Here is an 18,683-nt window from a genome sequence, read left to right on the forward strand (position 1 = left end):
GGAGGTAAAAAGACTACTCCTCCTGTTCTACACTGGGGAACAATTCAGGTTGTGAGGGTATTTTCCCCCCTCAAATATTCTGTTTGCTAGGGGAGAGGGTGGAATCAGGCTGCTTGGACCATTATTTTGACATCAGGGTGGAGGGAGGGAGGGCGCTCTGCCACTACTTTTTTGAAACGCTTGGGAGGGGGTAGTGATCAGTCCTGCTTGGGTCACTATTTATTTATTTGAAGTGTTGGGGGAGAGGAAGGCTCCAGTGTTAATGCCATCACTAAGAATTATGTGATATCTGAGCTTTAGTGGCTTTAATGATTTCCTATAGTAAAGGAAATAATTTGGTGGTGCAATTGTATTTTTCCCACAATTAAAATTATATCAAGTACAGATAAACATTTTGAAAAGGAAGTATGACAGATCTTTAACTAACATTTATTTAACCATATGACTCAGCAGCATTATATAGGAAGAATCTGTGGCCAAATTCCTAACCAAAAAAAAACCTCGATTCTTAACAAATGTTTTTATTTATGTAGAAAAGCATTGTATGAATTTAGCCAAGTTAAACTGATCTAAACAGACAAAGACATAAGAAAAATTATGTAATGATATACAGATAAATTAAGGTAAACCTTACAAATAGATATTCACATCCTTAAGTTAATATTTCATAAAAATTATATTTTTAAATTTTCTCCACTTTACTTTCAGTAAACTTTCTAAACACAGATTCTTGTGAGTCTCTGAATTACTAAGCAACAAAATATATTGGGATCCGGTTTGGATACAAAGCGCCATATATATATCCAATTTTTACTGAACTAGTCAATTTCTTTACCTTGTTTTATGCTTTTAGATTTTCACCCTCTTAACATTTCATTATATTCCTTTGCACCTGCTTCTTCTTCCTACACTTTCTCACATAATAAAACCATCAGATAATCAAATTTTCCATCAGCTCATATCTGAAACCCTCTAATTTTGATGAGTCAGTTGTTATATCACAAACGAAATTCAACATAGCTTGCTAAAATCAAAATGCACATTTCCAAAAGATTTTGCTTTTTATTTGCACTGTGTCTGTAATATAATCCATGAGATACTTTTACATTTATCAGAGATCTACCATCTTTTCATGTTGGAACAGTTCAATTTACCATACCTTGTGGTTCTAATATGAAAAAATATGTGCTGAGACCATTATCTCACATGCTCATATTAATGCAAAAAAAGATTGGGCTTATAAAAAAAGTATATATTCATTCTGCTGAAGGCAAAACACTGGAAACCAGATCCACATGTTTTCAGTAGCAGAATAAGTTATTTCAGCAATTCTACACAACCTTTCAATTTAAGCTTGCTAACTTTTGGCTTACCTTGCAAAACGCATCAGAACCACCTAAAATAAGTTTAAGACTTCAATTGCATTTTCTGCACAGTAATTTTTTAGGTGAATGCTTTTAATTGTTACTGTTTGGACTATACCTCTAACATTAATGGCTTTGTGCCATTCTCTATTTTCATGCTAAGTTGTTTCACTTCCAAGCAACCTTATTTTCTCTAGTGGAAAGCAAATAAGCCTCTGTTCTATTCCTTTATCTGCAAGAAGATATCCACCCCTGTTAGCAAAACCAAATAAACCATATGAAAATTTAAAGCTACATTTTACTTTTGTTGTAGCTAATATTTCAAGAAATCATAATAAATGTTCTTAAGATGCAAACAGCTGTTGGTTTCCCTTTTAACATCCTTACAAAAAAAAAGTACCAGTTTTACATTACTGACTGAAAGAATCAACAAATATGCCTCAAAATGTTATGCTATCTAGAGCAAAAACAAGCTCTTTAGAAAGGGGTGCTTCAGCAGGTTTAGCACAGACACACTGGGCAGACAAAGCAGTCATGGCAGCTCTACTGTGCAAAAAAGATATTGCTTCTATAAAAACTGTCAGAATATTAGCACACAAATCTGAAAGAAGCTGAGCAAAAACATGATATAAATGTACACCGAGGCTTCACTAAATGAATATTACCAAAGTCAGCCAGCTCTGAATGAGACTTTGCTTCTGAACAGTACATTGTATAACCTTTCCCACCTCTAAAACAGTGACAACAAAGGGATTACATCATCTGTAAATATAGCAGCTAATAAGGTTTCAATATCTAATATTTTCCTTTCACATGCAGTACTATTTCATTATCTAGATAGCAATACATGGGACACTTTTTTGCTGCAAAACTACAATAGAAATCCATTAATCTTGCTGCAGAAGTTGCTGTAAATAGAGGCCTTGATTATAATTTATCCCCACTACATGCAGAAAATTACACTGAATTCTGAAAAATTAGCAGTTCTCAACTATGGTTCTCAAGCATCACAAACAGGCCTGACTTTTAGGTTGTCCACAATAAACATTCATCAGATTACATTTGCGTACAATGGATTCAAGAACCTGATTTGCATATTTCAGTTCCTCAGAAAACTAGGCCTATTTGTGACCCTTGAGGATCAGAGTTGAGAACTGTTGGATTAGGCCTTTGCTTGATATAAAACTGACAAAAATGTACCAGAAAGTCCTCACTTTTTCTTTTCAGAACTAGTTTTCTACTAATATGTTTACACCATTCATTTTGCTATATACCTCAATTTATGAATGCCATCACTCTGAAAATGCTAATTTTACCTTTTTACGCATGGAAGCTATCTTTCAACCCAAGAGCAAAAATAGTGTGGCTACCAGTCCCTTTTAGATAGACAGAAATAAAGGTCAAACGTTGTAGGTGATATCTTTATAATGAATTGAATAGATTTGTAGCTAGCTTTCAAAAAAGTTATACTTGAAGCTAGTTTCAATGTATTATATTAGTCCAACAAAAAGGTATCCTCTGCTATTTAATTTCTACATAATGCAGTTGACCCCCAATTTGACAATGCATAGCAAAGTCTGGCTACATTATAAAGCAGTACCCACAAGGTGTTGATGGATAGCTATCCTATTGTGCAGCAAAGCCTTGTTTCAACTTGTGCTGTGCCCAACAGAATATAAACAAAATCATCATCACCTTAAAAAATATCGGAGGTGGGAGAAAGAGCTCAATTTCTCTAACTGGAAAGTCACCTCGCCTCTTCATGGCAACAGTGTACGATGTTCAACTTTTTAACATTTCTTGTAGTTATCTAGCATACTGGAGAAACTATTTATACTGGACTATCCATGCTGTTCATAAAACATTTCTTGCTGTGATATTCAACCTGAGACCAGGAAGGCCTCAGGTGTCTTAAGAGACATTAATATTGCAGATTGTTTATATATAGTATACAACCAAATCATTTTGGCTTTAATATGACACCCCACCCCGGGTGTTTTATAACAAACATGCAATAAAGCATTAATTCTTCAATTTGAAGGTTAAAATAGAGAGGACAATGAAGGTGGCTCTCAGATTCTATGCATTACTACTGTAGTTCAATTGAATATCACAGCACCAGAGACAAAGCCTGATCAGGCTAACCCACATTAATCCAAACTGTAATTTTTACATGAAATACTAAGGTTCAGGAATAAGGAAAGAAATATTAAGATTTAAAAGGAGGGGGAGGATTTTTTTTTTTTAAGCTACATAAATACTAAAAGTTTTTTTTTAATTGTTTTTCTTCAATTAATGCAACACCACATTTTTACAGAACTAAATTCAAGTGCATCATAATTCTACTAAAAGTTCCTCTGCTTCATCTGCATGAGTCTGCAACTCTGGGAAGCATTTGTTTATATCCAATGACTTTTCACTCTGTTGTTCTTCACCTGGGGGGGGAACAAACAAAAAAGAAACATAACTATAAAGACATCTAAAACATGTAATGAGATACACTTCAATGGTGAAATTTGAACTTACCAGTTAATTTCCTTTTCTTTATTCCTGCCAGACCACTCCAGACAAATTGATTATGCCTTTCTGCCATCAGATGGGGCAAAAAAAAAAAAAAAAAAAGCAAGCTCAAAACTGACTTTACTCTCCCTATAAAGTCTGGTGCTGCCTTCAGCTCTTCAGTATCCTATGTTAAAGTTAATACAACTGAAGGCAATTGCTTTCGTTTCCAAATCACCACCACAACCAAAACCTGACAGTCACAAAACTTCACTCCATGATTATTAACCCAGAAATAAGAATCCCTACAGACAGTTCACAGTTAGGCCAGCTGCCTTCATAGTGGGCACTAACATACTCGTCGTTACATTTCTGAATCTATAAGACAGAGCTCTTTATCACCATGGCTTCCTTGGAACTGTTTGATCCTTAATTCCAGAGAATGATCTCCTCTGCTCTAGGAGACAATATGTAGAGCTATCCCATATTCTTGGGTGCTCCTAGGCCCCTCCATTCCCACTGAGTGCTTTTTACTACATCTGATAATTGGAGATGGGATGATCTCACTGTAAGACCTGATTCCAGCCTTAAAGTGACCAAGACTGAGGGATCTACATTCTCCTCCCAGAGAAGAGAAGGGTAGGGTATTGGATTATGGGAAGGGGGAGGCACAGTTGTCTTCATCTTTTAAGACTCCCATGATAGAAAGATTGAATCTGTACTTAAACAATTTCTGTTTTTTCCTCTTTAATTTCTCTCCACAGCTGTGAGTCGCATGTATCCAGAGGTAAGTGATGTTGGAAACTCCATTTGTCAGACTCCCCATCTGGTCTGATCAAGGTTAGTTCAAGATGGGGGCCAGCTGTGAATCTGACAGGGAACTGATGGTCCTCCCTTTAGGAAAGCTTGAACACCAGCCCCTCATCATCTGTACATCACTATCTGCGGACAAGGTCACAAGGCCTCCCTCTGTACCGAACACAGGAGGACTTGATACACAAAGCCATGCAAATAGAAGCCTGTGGAGAGAGATTAAAGAGGAAAAACCATACACTGTGCCCATGGGTTAATCTGTAGTCCCCCTGGAACTTCTCCATTCAACTACTGGAGGGAAGACAGAGGTAAAGAGTCTGGCGTGCTTGATATTTATATAATTAACTTTCTTTTTTGGCTAAAAGTAGCAGTAACATGGATGATAATCCTGCCAGGCATGCTGACTAGGCCATGCAGTTGTACACTGTGGCACTACCTTCCATCATTGGGGCCAAGGCTTGATGTAGGGAACCCACCCAGTTTTCCTATTGGCAGGATGCAGACCTTCCATGGATTGCATCATTCTGATATCTGCCGGCTCACAAACCAGGCAGAAAGCATCCTGGCTGACATGCTGAGCCACCATGATCTACCAGTGGTGCTTCAACTCCCTTTTTTTTTTTCTTAACAGAGAAATGAAGCCAGCAGAGGGTGAGAAAGGGAAGGGTGATAACTTCTGACACCCCCTTGAGTCTAAATCCAGTATAGCATCATAGGAGACCAGGAGGCAGCCTGGGAAAGAGGGCTTTAAACATAACATAAGAAAATAAGAAAATGCCATACTGGGTCAGACCAAGGGTCCATCAAGCCCAGCATCCTGTTTCCAACAGTGGCCAATCCAGGCCATAAGAACCTGGCAAGTACCCAAAAACTAAATCTATTCCATGTTACCATTGCTAATGGCAGTGGCTATTCTCTAAGTGAACTTAATAGCAGGTAAGGGACTTCTCCAAGAACTTATCCAGTCCTTTTTTAAACACAGCTATACTAACTGCACTAACCACATCCTCTGGCAACAAATTCCAGAGTTTAATTGTGCGTTGAATAAAAAAGAACTTTCTCTGATTAGTTTTAAATGTGCCCCATGCTAACTGCATGGAGTGCCCCCTAGTCTTTCTACTATCCGAAAGAGTAAATAACCGATTCACATCTACCCGTTCTAGACCTCTCATGATTTTAAACACCTCTATCATATCCCCTCTCAGCCGTCTCTTCTCCAAACTGAAAAGTCCTAACCTCTTTAGTCTTTCCTCATAGGGGAGCTGTTCCATTCCCCTTATCATTTTGGTCGCCCTTCTCTGTACCTTCTCCATCACAATTATATCTTTTTTGCGATGCGGCGACCAGAATTGTACACAGTATTCAAGGTGCGGTCTCACCATGGAGCGATACAGAGGCATTATGACATTTTCTGTTTTATTCACCATTCCCTTCTAATAATTCCCAACATTCTGTTTGCTTTTTTGACTGCCGCAGCACACTGAACCGACGATTTCAATGTGTTATCCACTATGACACCTAGATCTCTTTCTTGGGTTGTAGCACCTAATATGGAACCCCACATTGTGTAATTATAGCATGGGTTATTTTCCCTATATGCATCACCTTGCACTTTCCACATTAAATTTCATCTGCCATTTGGATGCCCAATTTTCCAATCTCACAAGGTCTTCCTGCAATTTATCACAATCTGCTTGTGATTTAACTACTCTGAACAATTTTGTGTCATCTGCAAATTTGATTATCTCACTCGTCGTATTTCTTTCCAGATCATTTATAAATATATTGAAAAGTAAGGGCCCCAATACAGATCCCTGAGGCACTCCACTGTCCACTCCCTTCCACTGAGAAAATTGTCCATTTAATCCTACTCTGTTTCCTGTCTTTTAGCCAGTTTGTAATCTACGAAAGGATATCGCCACCTATCTCATGACTTTTTACTTTTCCTAGAAGCCTCTCATGGGCAACTTTGTCAAACGCCTTCTGAAAATCTAAGTACACTACATCTACCGGTTCACCTTTATCCACATTTTATTTATTTATTTATTTATAGATTTTTCTATACCGGGGTACGTAAGTAACATCACCTCGGTTTACATTCAAACAGTAATTCAGCATTGCGCTTTACAATATAACATAGTAACTGAACAAATACAATACAATGTATAACTTTGTATTAATAGAATATAAGCAATATATGAGAGACTGTGGAAATTAGGAAGAGTAGTTGAGGTTCAATTCATTAATAGTAGGCTTTTTTAAACAACCAGGTTTTAAGGTTTTGTTTAAATTTTTTGTGACAAAGTTCTTGGCGTAATTCAGAGGGCATAGTGTTCTAAATTGTTGATCCAGCAATGATGAAAGATCGTTCTTTTGTACTAGAGAGTTTAGTCAGATTGGGTGCTGGAATCTTTAGTTTAGCTAAATTTTGGGATCTCGTTGGGCGGGAAGACATTTTGAATTGTAGTTGATCTGTGAACCAGTGCATATCTCTATTTTGAATGGCTTTAAGTATCAGCGTCATAGATTTATAGATTATCCTGTAAGCCACGGGTAGCCAGTGCAAAGACTGAAGAGCTGGAGTGATGTGATCATGGTGGCTTGTGTCGGTGATAATGCGGGCAGCTGCATTTTGCAGCATTTGCAAAGGTTGAATGGTGGCTTTAGGTAGACCCAGTAGCAGAGCATTGCAGTAATCAATCTTTGACAAAATAGTTGCCTGTAAGACTGTGCGGAAATCATATTGGTGTAAAAGAGATTTAATACATTTAAGCGTGTGTAGCTTAAAGAAACCATTTTTGACCGTATCCGCGATGAATTTTTTAAACGTGAGATTGCTGTCAATGATACCAAGGCTGCGTACTTGCTGTGAAATAGTGGCGTTGTCTTGTGAAATACCAGAGTTGATCATTGTTGTATTTTTTGGAGGTGAAATTATGATAAGCTCAGTTTTATTGGTATTGATAGCCAATTGGTTGTCTGTGAGGATTGTTTTAATTTCTAATAGAGCTGCCTTCCAGGTACTCAGGGCATTTGTGATTGTGCTGGTGATAGGTATGAGTATTTGAACATCATCTGCGTAGATGAAGTATTGAAGACCCAATTTTGAAAGTAACCGGCATAGCGGTGTAAGGTAAACATTGAATAATGTGGAGGAGAGAGATGAACCTTGGGGGACTCCTTGAGAGAGGTTTCTTGGCTTGGATTCACTTCGTCCACATCTAATGCTGTATGTTCTGTTGCTCAGGAATGACTGAAACCATAGTAAAGCCGATCCAGAGATACCTATTTCAGAGAGGCGGATAATAAGGGTGTTGTGGTTTACCGTATCGAAAGCAGCTGATATATCCAGAAGGGCGATGAGGTATGATTTGCCAGCATCTAAAGCTTTTAGTAGCACCTCAGAAAGTGATATCAAAAGTGTTTCCGTGCTGTGGTACTTTCTGAACCCATACTGGGATGGGAAGAGTATTTGATGATCATCTAAATAATCAGTTAGTAGTTTGTTGATGACTCTTTCCATAATTTTTGAAAGGAAGGGTAGGTTTGATACTGGTCGAAAGTTTGCTGGATCAGATGAATCTAGGTTAGATTTTTTTATCATTGGAGTTATGATAGCATGCTTAAGTATAGAAGGAACTATGCCTGTGGTGATGGATTTGTTAAGAATCTTTGCAATAGGTTTTGCTATTGTAGAATGTATTGAAAGAAGAGTCTTAGTGGGTAAGATGTCTGTGGGGTGGAAAGCTGGTTTCATTTTCTTTAGAATTGACTCAACTTCAATACCAGTAGTGATCTCAAGATTAGTTAGCTTTGTTTCAAATTTATCTTGAGCGGCTGATGTAGTTTGGTTGTTGTGTAAAGGAGCTGGAAATGACTTAAATCGCGTTAAAATAGAATGTATTTTGTTATAAAAGAACGTAGCTAGTTCCTCACGTTTTGAATCATCGTTGTTGTTTAGATTGTTGTAAGCTGGAGCAGTAACAAGGCTTTTGACATATTGGAAGAGTGCTTGAGTTGAATTGATATTGGTGAATTCTGGAAGCATAGAAATCTTTTTTTGTTTTATCGGTGGTTTGGCGATATTTGTGTAGCAATGATTTGAATTTTAATAATGTCGTAGAATTTTGGTTTCTGCGCCATTCTTTTTCTGTCTTACGTAGCTCCATTTTCATAGCTTTAAGATCGGGAGTATACCAAGGGTTTTTTTTTATTATTTTTTCAGAATTGATTTCCTTGGATTGAATGGGACAGAGATTCTCTGCTATATTACTAGTAATTTTAAACCAAGAAGAGGTAGCTGTTTCAGCGTCTGTGAGATCTAAATTTTTGAGATCTTCTGATATCATATTATTAATTTCATCTGTTTGACCTTGTTTTCGGAAGTAGATGGTTTTTTTGCTGTGAACATTAATTGGTAATTGCTTTATTGTACAGCAGGTGTCAATCCGAAAGTGGTCTGACCAAGGAATAGGAGTGCAGAGGGGAGGTTTTGTATCAATATGGGAGTTAGTAAAAATGACATCAAGAGTATGACCAGCTTTATGAGTCGGGTTAGTCACAGCTTGTTGAAAGCCTAGAGCATTAAGAGAGGTCAGTAATGCTTCACAGGATGGGGTTAGCGGGATGCGATCAAAGTGTAGGTTCAAATCCCCGAGTATAATTGTTGGGAGATGAATATCAAAGTTTTTGATAATAAATTCTGTTAGTAGAGATGGGTTATTCTCAAGTATGCTGGGGGGGAGTAGATCAGGCAAATTTGAAGATCCTTAGATTTAAAAAGTCCAGTCTCCATTTTGGAGGAAGGGGAAGTAGTTTGAACTGTAAGGTTAAATTTCTTTTTGGCAGCCAGGAGAATACCTCCACCTTTCTTTTTGTTCCTTGGAATGGAAAAAACATTGTATGTGTCAGTGGGAAGTTGATTTATTATGGCTGTGTTGGTGTCTTTTAGCCATGATTCAGTGATCGCACATATGTCTGGCTTTTCATCTGTGAGTATATCATTTAGTAGGGTGATCTTTTTTAGTAAAGATTGTGTATTTAATAGAAGGATGGAGAAAGTTATTAGACCTAACATTTGAGTGATAGGAGCTACCATAATAGGTGTTAATGTTCTGGTTAATGGAGAGTGTTGGAGAAATCTAGTCTGTTTATGATTTGCGTTGAAACATAGAAACATAGAAATGACGGCAGAAGAAGACCAAATGGCCCATCCAGTCTGCCCAGCAAGCTTCACACACTTTTTTCTCTCATACTTATCTGTTTCTCTTAGCTCTTGGTTCTATTTCCTTTCCACCCCCACCATTAATGTAGAAAGCAGTGATGGAGCTGCATCCAAGTGAATATCTAGCTGATAAGTTAGGGGTAGTAGGGGTAGTAACCGCCGCAATAAGCAAGCTACACCCATGCTTATTTGTTCTACTCAGACTATGTTATACAGCCCTTATTGGTTGTTTATCTTCTCCCCTGCCGTTGAAGCAGGGAGCTATGCTGGATATGCTTGAGGTATCAGTTTATTCTTCTCCCCATGCTGGATATGCATCGAAAGTGAAGTATCAGGCACATTTGGTTTGGGGTAGTAACCGCCGTAACAAGCCAGCTACTCCCCGCTTTGTGAGTGTGAACCCTTTTTTCTTCTCCCCTGCCGTTGAAGCAGGGAGCTATGCTGGATATGCGTGAAGTATCAGTTTTTTCTTCTCCCCTGCCGTTGAAGCAGAGAACTATGCTGTATATGCATAGAAATAGAAGTAACAGGCTTATTTGGTTTGGGGTAGTAACCGCCGTAACAAGCCAGCTACTCCCCCCTTTGTGAGTGCAGATCCTTTATTCCACATTTCCTCTTGCTGTTGAAGCTAGAACGATGTTGGAGTCACAGTAAGCATGTGTATGTTTATTGAATAAGGGTATTGTCTCCAGGCAGTAGCCATCATTCTGGTGAGTCACCCACTCTTCATTGGCGGCCTCTTGACTTTATGGATCCACAGTGTTTATCCCACGCCCCTTTGAAGTCCTTCACAGTTCTGGTCTTCACCACATCCTCCGGAAGGGCATTCCAGGCATCCACCACCCTCTCCGTGAAGAAATACTTCCTAACATTGGTTCTGAATCTTTCTCCCTGGAGCTTCAAATCGTGACCCCTGGTTCTGCTGATTTTTTTCCTACGGAAAAGGTTTGTTGTTGTCTTTGGATCATTAAAACCTTTCAAGTATCTGAAAGTCTGTATCATATCGCCTCTGCTCCTCCTTTCCTCCAGGGTGTACATATTTAGATTCTTCAATCTCTCCTCGTATGTCATCCGATGAAGATCCTCCACCTTCCTGGTCGCCCTTCTCTGTACCGCTTCCATCTTGTCTTTGTCTTTTTGTAGATACGGTCTCCAGAACTGAGCACAGTACTCCAGGTGAGGCCTCACCAAGGATCTGTACAAGGGAATAATCATTTCCCTTTTCTTACTCGATATTCCTCTCTCTATGCAGCCCAGCATTCTTCTGGCTTTTGCTATAGCCTTGTCGCATTGTTTCGCAGACTTCATATCATTAGACACTATCACCCCAAGGTCCCTCTCCTGCTCCGTGCACATCAGCCTTTCCCCCCCCATCGAATACAGTTCATTCGGGTTTCCACTCCCCATATGCATGACTTTGCACTTCTTGGCATTGAATCTCAGCTGCCATATCTTCGACCACTCTTCCAGTGTTTGATAGTAGGAATGTGGCGACAGAAAATTTCTGATTGGTGCATAGTGACAGGCAATTCTGTAGGAATCTTGAGTTTAACAAAATGGAAGTGTTTTTTTTTTTTTTTTTTTTAATGGTACTGAGTGAATGGGCGAGACGCAGAAGCAAGCTCTTTTATTGCTGGAGGGCCCAGAATTTAAAGGTCTCTAGACGAGCAGGAAGACTTTGATAGCAGCGAGGTCAGATATGGAAAGCCACTGAAGAAAGGAGAAGAAATAGTAGCCCTGAAGTTAGTCAGTAGGTGAGGGTTTTGGGTCAAAGTGAAACTTGCTGGAGAATGTCTGTGGTTGAGAGAGGTCCGAGTGAAGCTTGCTGGAGTATGTCTGTGGTTGAGAGAGGTCCAAGTGAAAGCTTGCTGGAGTATGTCTGTGGTTGAGAGAGGTCCAAGTGAAAGCTTGCTGGAGTATGTCTGTGGTTGAGAGAGGTCAGAGTGAAAGCTTGCTGGAGTATGTCTGTGGTTGAGAGAGGTCCGAGTGAAGCTTGCTGGAGTATGTCTGTGGTTGAGAGAGGTCCGAGTGAAGCTTGCTGGAGTATGTCTGTGGTTGAGAGAGGTCTGAGTGAAGCTTGTTGGATTGTGTCTGTGGTTGAAAGAGTTTTGAGTGAAGCTTGCTGGATTGTATCTATAGTTGAGAGAGTACAGAGTGACCGATGAGGTGATATTACTGTGAATGTAGAGTTCTGAGCATTTTTTTTTGAGTATTTTTTCGTTTAAATTCTTCTTAATCTCAGTGGCTGCACGAAGGGGAGCACAAAGGGGCCAGCCCCTTTGTTGTGCTCCTTTGGCGCGCGACGCAGCAGTTCAGGCAATTTAAGTAATGTTTTTGTATTCCTGAAGTACTGGAAACCACACTTGGCGAGGCCAGTGAGGTGCTATCAGGATCATGCGTCCCTTGTCCTGACATAACTTCATGAGAGTCTTCGAGAGAAGTGGAAGTGGAGGGAATGCATATAAGAGATCGGTTGCCCATGAGAGGGAGAACGCATCTCTTGGCTGTGAGTGAAAGAGCAAAAGTTCTCTATCTTGCGGTTTTGAGGTGACGCAAAGAGGTCTATGCGAGGATGACCCCAATGTTGGAATATTGCGTTCGCTACTGAGGGGTTGAGGGACCACTCGTGCGGATGGAAAGCACGACTTAGGTTGTCCAACACATTGTCCACTCCCGGCAAATAGGTGGCCCTGAGGAACATCGAGTGGGAGAGGGCCTCCGCCCAAATCTGCGCAGCTTCCTGACACAGTAGGAAGGAGCCCGTCCCTCCCTGCTTGTTGATGTACCAAATGGCCACCTGGTTGTCTGTCTGAATCAGGATGACCTGATTGGAAAGGCAATCCTGAAATACCCTGAGAGCATATCTGATTGCTCGAAGCTCCAGGAAATTGATTTCCTGGAGCTTCGAGCAATCACAAGCTCCTTGTGTTTGCAAATCGGCCACATGGGCTCCCCAGCCGAGGTTGGAAGCATTGGTGGTGAGAATTATTTGAGGGTCTGGAGCCTGGAAGGACAGGCCTTGGAGGAGATTGATCTGATTTTTCCACCAGGCTAGAGACTGACAGAGTGAGTCGGTGATGTGGACAGTGGTTGATAGAGGTTGGACGGACTGAGTCCATTGTGACCTTAGAGTCCACTGCATAACTCTCACAGAGAGTGCCATAACACGGTCTTGAAGTGGAATGCCTGCTTGCTGATAGCAAAAGGATATGCAGTTCGCTAACCAGGAGGAGAGAGTCTGCTTGCCCACAGGATGCCCCAATTTGATGGAATGGAAAGACAAACAATTGAGAGCTTTTCCTGTGGGCAGCTATATGGTCTAGATAGAAGGCTAGAGCCCATTTGCAGTCAAGGGTATGCAGAGCCTGTTCCCCTGGATTGGAATGGGGCCTGGAAAGAAGGTAGGTAGTATGATGGATTGATTAATGTGAAACTCTGAAACTACTTTAAGTAAAAATTTAGGGTGAGTGCGGAGTACTGCCCGGTCCTGCAGGAGTTTAGTGTAAGGCGGATAGGTAACTAGAGCCTGTAACTCACTAACCCTGCGAGCTGAGGTGATAGCCAAAAGGAAAATCATTTTCCATGTGAGATATTTTAGATCACAGGAGTGAAGAGGCTCGAGTAGTGGTTTCATGAGCCGACCAAGAACCAGGTTAAGGTCCCAAGAAGAGGCCGGAGTACGAAAAGGTGGCTTGATGTGGTGCAAGCCCTTCAGAAAGCGTGTTACAAGGGGTTGTACTGAGATAGGGACATCCCCGACCCCTTTATGGAAGGCGGCTACCGCACTACATTCATTCTGATGGAAGATATCTTGAGACCAGACTCTGACAGATGCCAGAGATAGTCCAAAAACTGTGGCATTGGACAGGAAAAGGGATCAAGGGACTGAGAAGTACACCATGAGGTAAACCTTTTCCATTTATAGGAGTAAGATTTTCTTGTGGAAGGCTTCCGTGAAGCAATCAAGACACGGGAAACTGGGTCTGAAAGGTTAAGTGGTTGAAGGATTAACCTTTCAACATCCATGCAGTCAGGGACAAGGCCTGAAGATTGGGATGGTGTAGGCTCCCGTTGTTTTGAGTGATCAGAAGCGGGTCCTGTCCAAAGGGAATGTGCCTGCGGATGGAGAGATCCTGTAGTATTGGAAACCACACTTGGCGTGGCCAGTGAGGGGCTATCAGGATCATGGTTCCCTTGTCCTAACGTAACGTCACGAGAGTCTTCGAGAGAAGAGGAAGTGGAGGGAATGCATAAAGCAGACCAGTTGCCCATGAGAGGGAGACTGCATCTCTGGGCTGAGAGCCTTTGCTGCGAATGAGGGAGCAGTAATGGTCCACTTTGTGGTTTTGAGGGGACGCAAAGAGGTCTGTCTGAGGATGACCCCATTGTCGGAAGATGGAGTTTGCTACCGAGGGGTTGAGAGACCCCTCATGCGGCTGGAAGACACGACTCAGATTGTCTGCTAGAACATTGTCCACTCCCGGCAAGTAGGTGGCCCTGAGGTACATCGAGAGGGAGAGAGCTTCCGCCCAAATCTACGCAGTTTCCTGACACAGAAGGAAGGAGCCTGTGCCTCCCTGCTTGTTGATGTACCACATGGCCACCTGGTTGTCCGTCTGAATCAGGATGACTTGATTGGAAAGGCAATCCTGAAAAGCTCTGAGAGCATATCGCATTGCTCGAAGCTCCAGGAAATTTATCTGGTGTTTGGCTTCCTCTGGAGACCAAAATCCTTGCGTCTGCAGATCGTTCACATGGGCTCCCCACCCGAGGTTGGAAGCGTCGGTGCTGAAAATGACGAGTATCTGGCACTTGAAAGGGAAATCCCTGGGGGAGATTGCTCTGATTCTTCCACCATGTGAGAGGCAGACTGAGTGAGTCGGTGATGAGGACAATGGCCAACAGAGGCTGAACAGCTTGAATCCATTGTGACTTCAGAGTCCAATGCATGAGTCTCATGGCCAAGCGGGCCATCATTGTGACATGGACTGAGGACGCCATGTGACCTAGGAGGATGAGAAATTGGCATGCAGTCGCAGTATTTTGAGACTGTAACTGGTAAGCGAGAGACACGAGAGTTAACGCTCGTTGTCTAGGTAGAAAAGCTTTTGCCTGCAAGGTGTCTAAGTCTGCCCCAATGAACGACAAGGTTTGAGCTGGGACTAAATAGGATTTCCCATAATTGACGAGAAATCCTAGTGAAATGAGAGTGTGTAGAGTCAAATCAAGGGACGACAGAGCCGCTTGATGGGTTGGGGCCCTGATTAACCAGTTGTCCAGATAGGGGTAGACGTGAACACCTTTTCTGAGAAAAGCTGCGACAACTATGAGACATTTGGTAAAGACTCGTGGTGCAGATGCCAGGCCGAACGGAAGCACTCGGTATTGATAGTGCTTGGGGCCTACTAAAAACCTCAGGTATTTGCGATGAGTTGGAGTTATCGCAATGTGTGTGTATGCATCTTGGAGGTCCAGAGAGCAGAGCCAGTCTCCTCTTTGTAGAAGAGGTAGAAGCGATCCCAAGGTAACCATCTTGAACTTTTCCCGCTGGAGGTACTTGTTGAGAGCACATAGGTCCAGGATTGGACGAACACCCCCCGATTTTTTGGGGATCAGAAAGTACCGGGAATAGAACCCTAGGCCTTGCTGTGAGTACGGAACGGGTTCTATTGCTTTTGACTGGAGAAGGCGGGAGACCTCTTGTTCCAGAAGAATGGAGTGGTTGGACGTTCTCCATGTCTGCAGAGGTGGGGAATCTGGTGGCAGGGCGAGAAAGTTCACATGGTAACCCTGAGCCAGTGATTGCCAATACCCATTGGTCGGTTGTGATTGACTGCCACATGTTGAGAAAGTGGCACAATAGACCTCCTACTGGTATGTTTGGAAGAGGAATCTGGCTGCTGCTCTCCAAGCGGAAGTAAAAAACCTGGCTGGGGAGCTGCTTGTGATTTCTGCTTTCAGACTTGGTGAGGTTGAGGTTTCTGATAAGGTCTCGTAGTATGGGACCTTGCTGGTGGTGGGTAGGCCTTCCTTGGACGGTAGAAAGACTTCTTAGAGTCCTTCCTGAAGGGCTGTCTTGAGGAGAAGTCTGAAGGCATCGAAGAGAGCTGTTTAAGGGTCTCATGGTGGTCTTTTAATTCAGCCACCATTCGTTGAATCTGTTCACACGGCAGGTTGGACAACCGGTCTTGCACTTCTGGGCGAAGGTCAGAAGATTTAAGCCAGGCCCACCGTCTTGCTGAAATGGCAGCTGCAGACACTCTGGTAGAGGTGTTGAATATGTCATAAGATGTTTGAATCTCATGTTTTCCTGCCTCAAAACCTTTGTTAACAAGGGTTTGTAGCTGGTCTTGGAATTGTTCAGGCAGGGACTCAGATCCTGTATCTATTTAAAGATGACCCTATTATATTGGGTCATATAAAGCTGGTAGGCAGCAATTCTGGAGATGAGCATGGCTCCTTGGAACACTCGTCGACCAATGTTGTCTAGGAACTTTTGTTCCTTAGCAGGTGGGGTGGATGAGTGAGGTTTTGACCTTCTCGCCTTTTTCTGAGCAGACTCTACCACAACTGAGTGGTGGTCAAGCTGGGATTTTTGAAAACCTGGGGCTGACTGAACTAAGTAAGTAGTGTCAGCCTTCCTGTGAACTGGAGCAATTGACCCAGGATTTTCCCAGTTCTTTTTGAGAAGATCAAGAAATACTTGATGAACGGGAATGGAGGTGATTACCTTGGGGGCATCCAGAAATTGGAGTAACTCCATCATTTGGTGCCTGTCCATCCTGTTCCATCTGAAGTTGAAAAGGAACCAAGTCAGACATTTCCTTCACAAAATTTATGAATGAGAGGTCCTCTGGAGGAGAACGCTTTCTACTTTCAGTAGGAGAAGGTACTTCATCGGTGTCTGTTGAAGTATCATCACCCCAAGTATCATAAGGATCAGCAAACTGTCCTGTAGGACGAGAAGGGGGTTGGATACCTGAAGACCCCAGGCGAGCTCCGAAAAAAATCGAAGGAATCGCCAGAGGCACCGATGATGGCATGGAAGGCATTGGTGCAGGCATCGATGGACCTATCAGCACCAATGGATGAATCGGTGGCGAGGGACGTATTGGCATCGATGGCTGAGGTAAAACTCCCGATGGAGGAATGTGGAACGGTGCTTCTCCTCCCGATGAAGCCGTCCTCGGAACCATCGGAGACCCGGGATCCATCGGTGGAAGGGCGGCCATCAGCGCCTCCATCCTGGACAGCAGCGGTGCCAGTGCTGCCGGAATAGGGTCGATGACAGGTTCTACCATCGGTGCCGGTGTCTGAGGAACCTGGAGGCGTTGCATCGCCTTGTCGATGGCCTCCTGAACCAGCCGGTCCAGTTCTTCTCGGAGACCTGGAGCAAGCAGCCCCGGCTCCGGAACAGAAGAGGGAAGCAGAGGCACAGCCGGAGGGACCACCTTTACAGGCAGAATCGCGGCTCCCAAACCCCAATCGGGTGAGGGTGGCCTTGATGACCCGGTCGCAGGAATGGTCGATGCCTTTCCTGAACGGGGTTTCTTTGACGGTGGCTCGGACGGTGGCTCGGTCGATGACTTCGCTCCCTCGACAGTCAGAGTCTTGCGATGTTGATGACGATGTCTCTCCCTGTGATCCCCTCGATCCTGAGGGGGAGTATCGGGTGTCGATTGCCGTGAAGACGTCGATGGTGATCGGTCACCAGTCGGTGATCGATGCTGGCGCGAAGTCTACGGTGCCGGTTCCGATGACATTGATGCAATGGATGGAGTTGGGGTCTGAGCACGGAAGAGGAGTTCCATCTTCTCCATTCTGGCTTTGCGACCTTTTGGTGTCATAAGGGCACATTTGGTGCAAGTCAGGACATCATGCTCACGGCCTAAACACATTACACAGGCTCCATGGGGGTCTGTGATAGACATGGTGCGAGTACAGTCCGGGCACCGACGGAACTCCGATGCCATGGCCATTAAAAAAAATCGAGCCACGCTACAGTCGATGGCCAGTAGGCTGCATGGGCCAAACTCGACGGTAATCGACGGAAAACTGGAGAAAAACTTACCGGAGTACCGCAGTCAAAGAAAAGTTAGAGGAGGGATCCCTGTGGAGCAATTTAACTTTAAATAATTACGTGAGGAAAATTCCTGTCAGGAATCACTTTAGAACTCCTAAACCGCGAAGCTACTGCTGCGCGGAAAAAAGAAGACTGAAGGGGGATCCTTGCTGGCTGCAGGGTTAGAGCCATGCTGGGTATGCCCAGTAGGGGCTAGTCAAAGTTCTGGAAACTTTGACAGAAGTTTTCTGTGATTGGGCTCCATCCTGATGATGTCACCCATATGAGGGCTACCATCCTGCTTGTCCTGTGAGAAAGAAGGCATCTTTATTCATTTTTACCTTTTATTTTCATGTTTTTTAAAATTGTGTTTCTCTGTGTTTTGACATTTTGTTCTCTTTTCCCAACTAGCCTCTCTCTCTTCCCCACCACCCCCTTTCTTTGATGGTGCTACCCCAGTAGCAGCTTCTCTGCCCAGGACCAACTACAGCAATGTTTCCTTTGCTTGGACCAAGTGGCAGGTACTAGGGCCTAAATTTTAGGTGCTCAAGCAATCTGGCAGTCAGGTTCTTTCCAGCCCTGTCCTCCATCTTGGAAACAAAAAGCACACAAGAACAGTGTACTATTTACAGAATTTACAATGCACGAGCAGCATGACCCAGGGGCTGAGTGTCCTTAATATTCAAGGAACATGTCAAAGTCATTTAGCATACATACGTGT

The 18,683-nt window shown here is 42.8% G+C and overlaps 1 protein-coding gene across 1 annotated transcript in view; it reads right to left on the bottom strand.

The window, feature by feature from the left end:
• Positions 1-408: 408 nt before the first annotated feature.
• The window catches only part of HAUS6 (HAUS augmin like complex subunit 6), a 345,826-nt gene continuing 327,551 nt past the window's right edge, over positions 409-18,683 (bottom strand). The window contains exon 17 of the mRNA XM_029608783.1: positions 409-3,799. Within this exon, the coding sequence (XP_029464643.1) occupies positions 3,699-3,799 (101 nt within the window). The 3' untranslated portion in view covers positions 409-3,698. The remainder of the gene's footprint in view (positions 3,800-18,683) is intronic.

Source organism: Rhinatrema bivittatum, chromosome 1 (genome assembly GCF_901001135.1).
Source record: "Rhinatrema bivittatum chromosome 1, aRhiBiv1.1, whole genome shotgun sequence".
NCBI classification, from domain to species: Eukaryota; Metazoa; Chordata; class Amphibia; order Gymnophiona; family Rhinatrematidae; genus Rhinatrema; species Rhinatrema bivittatum.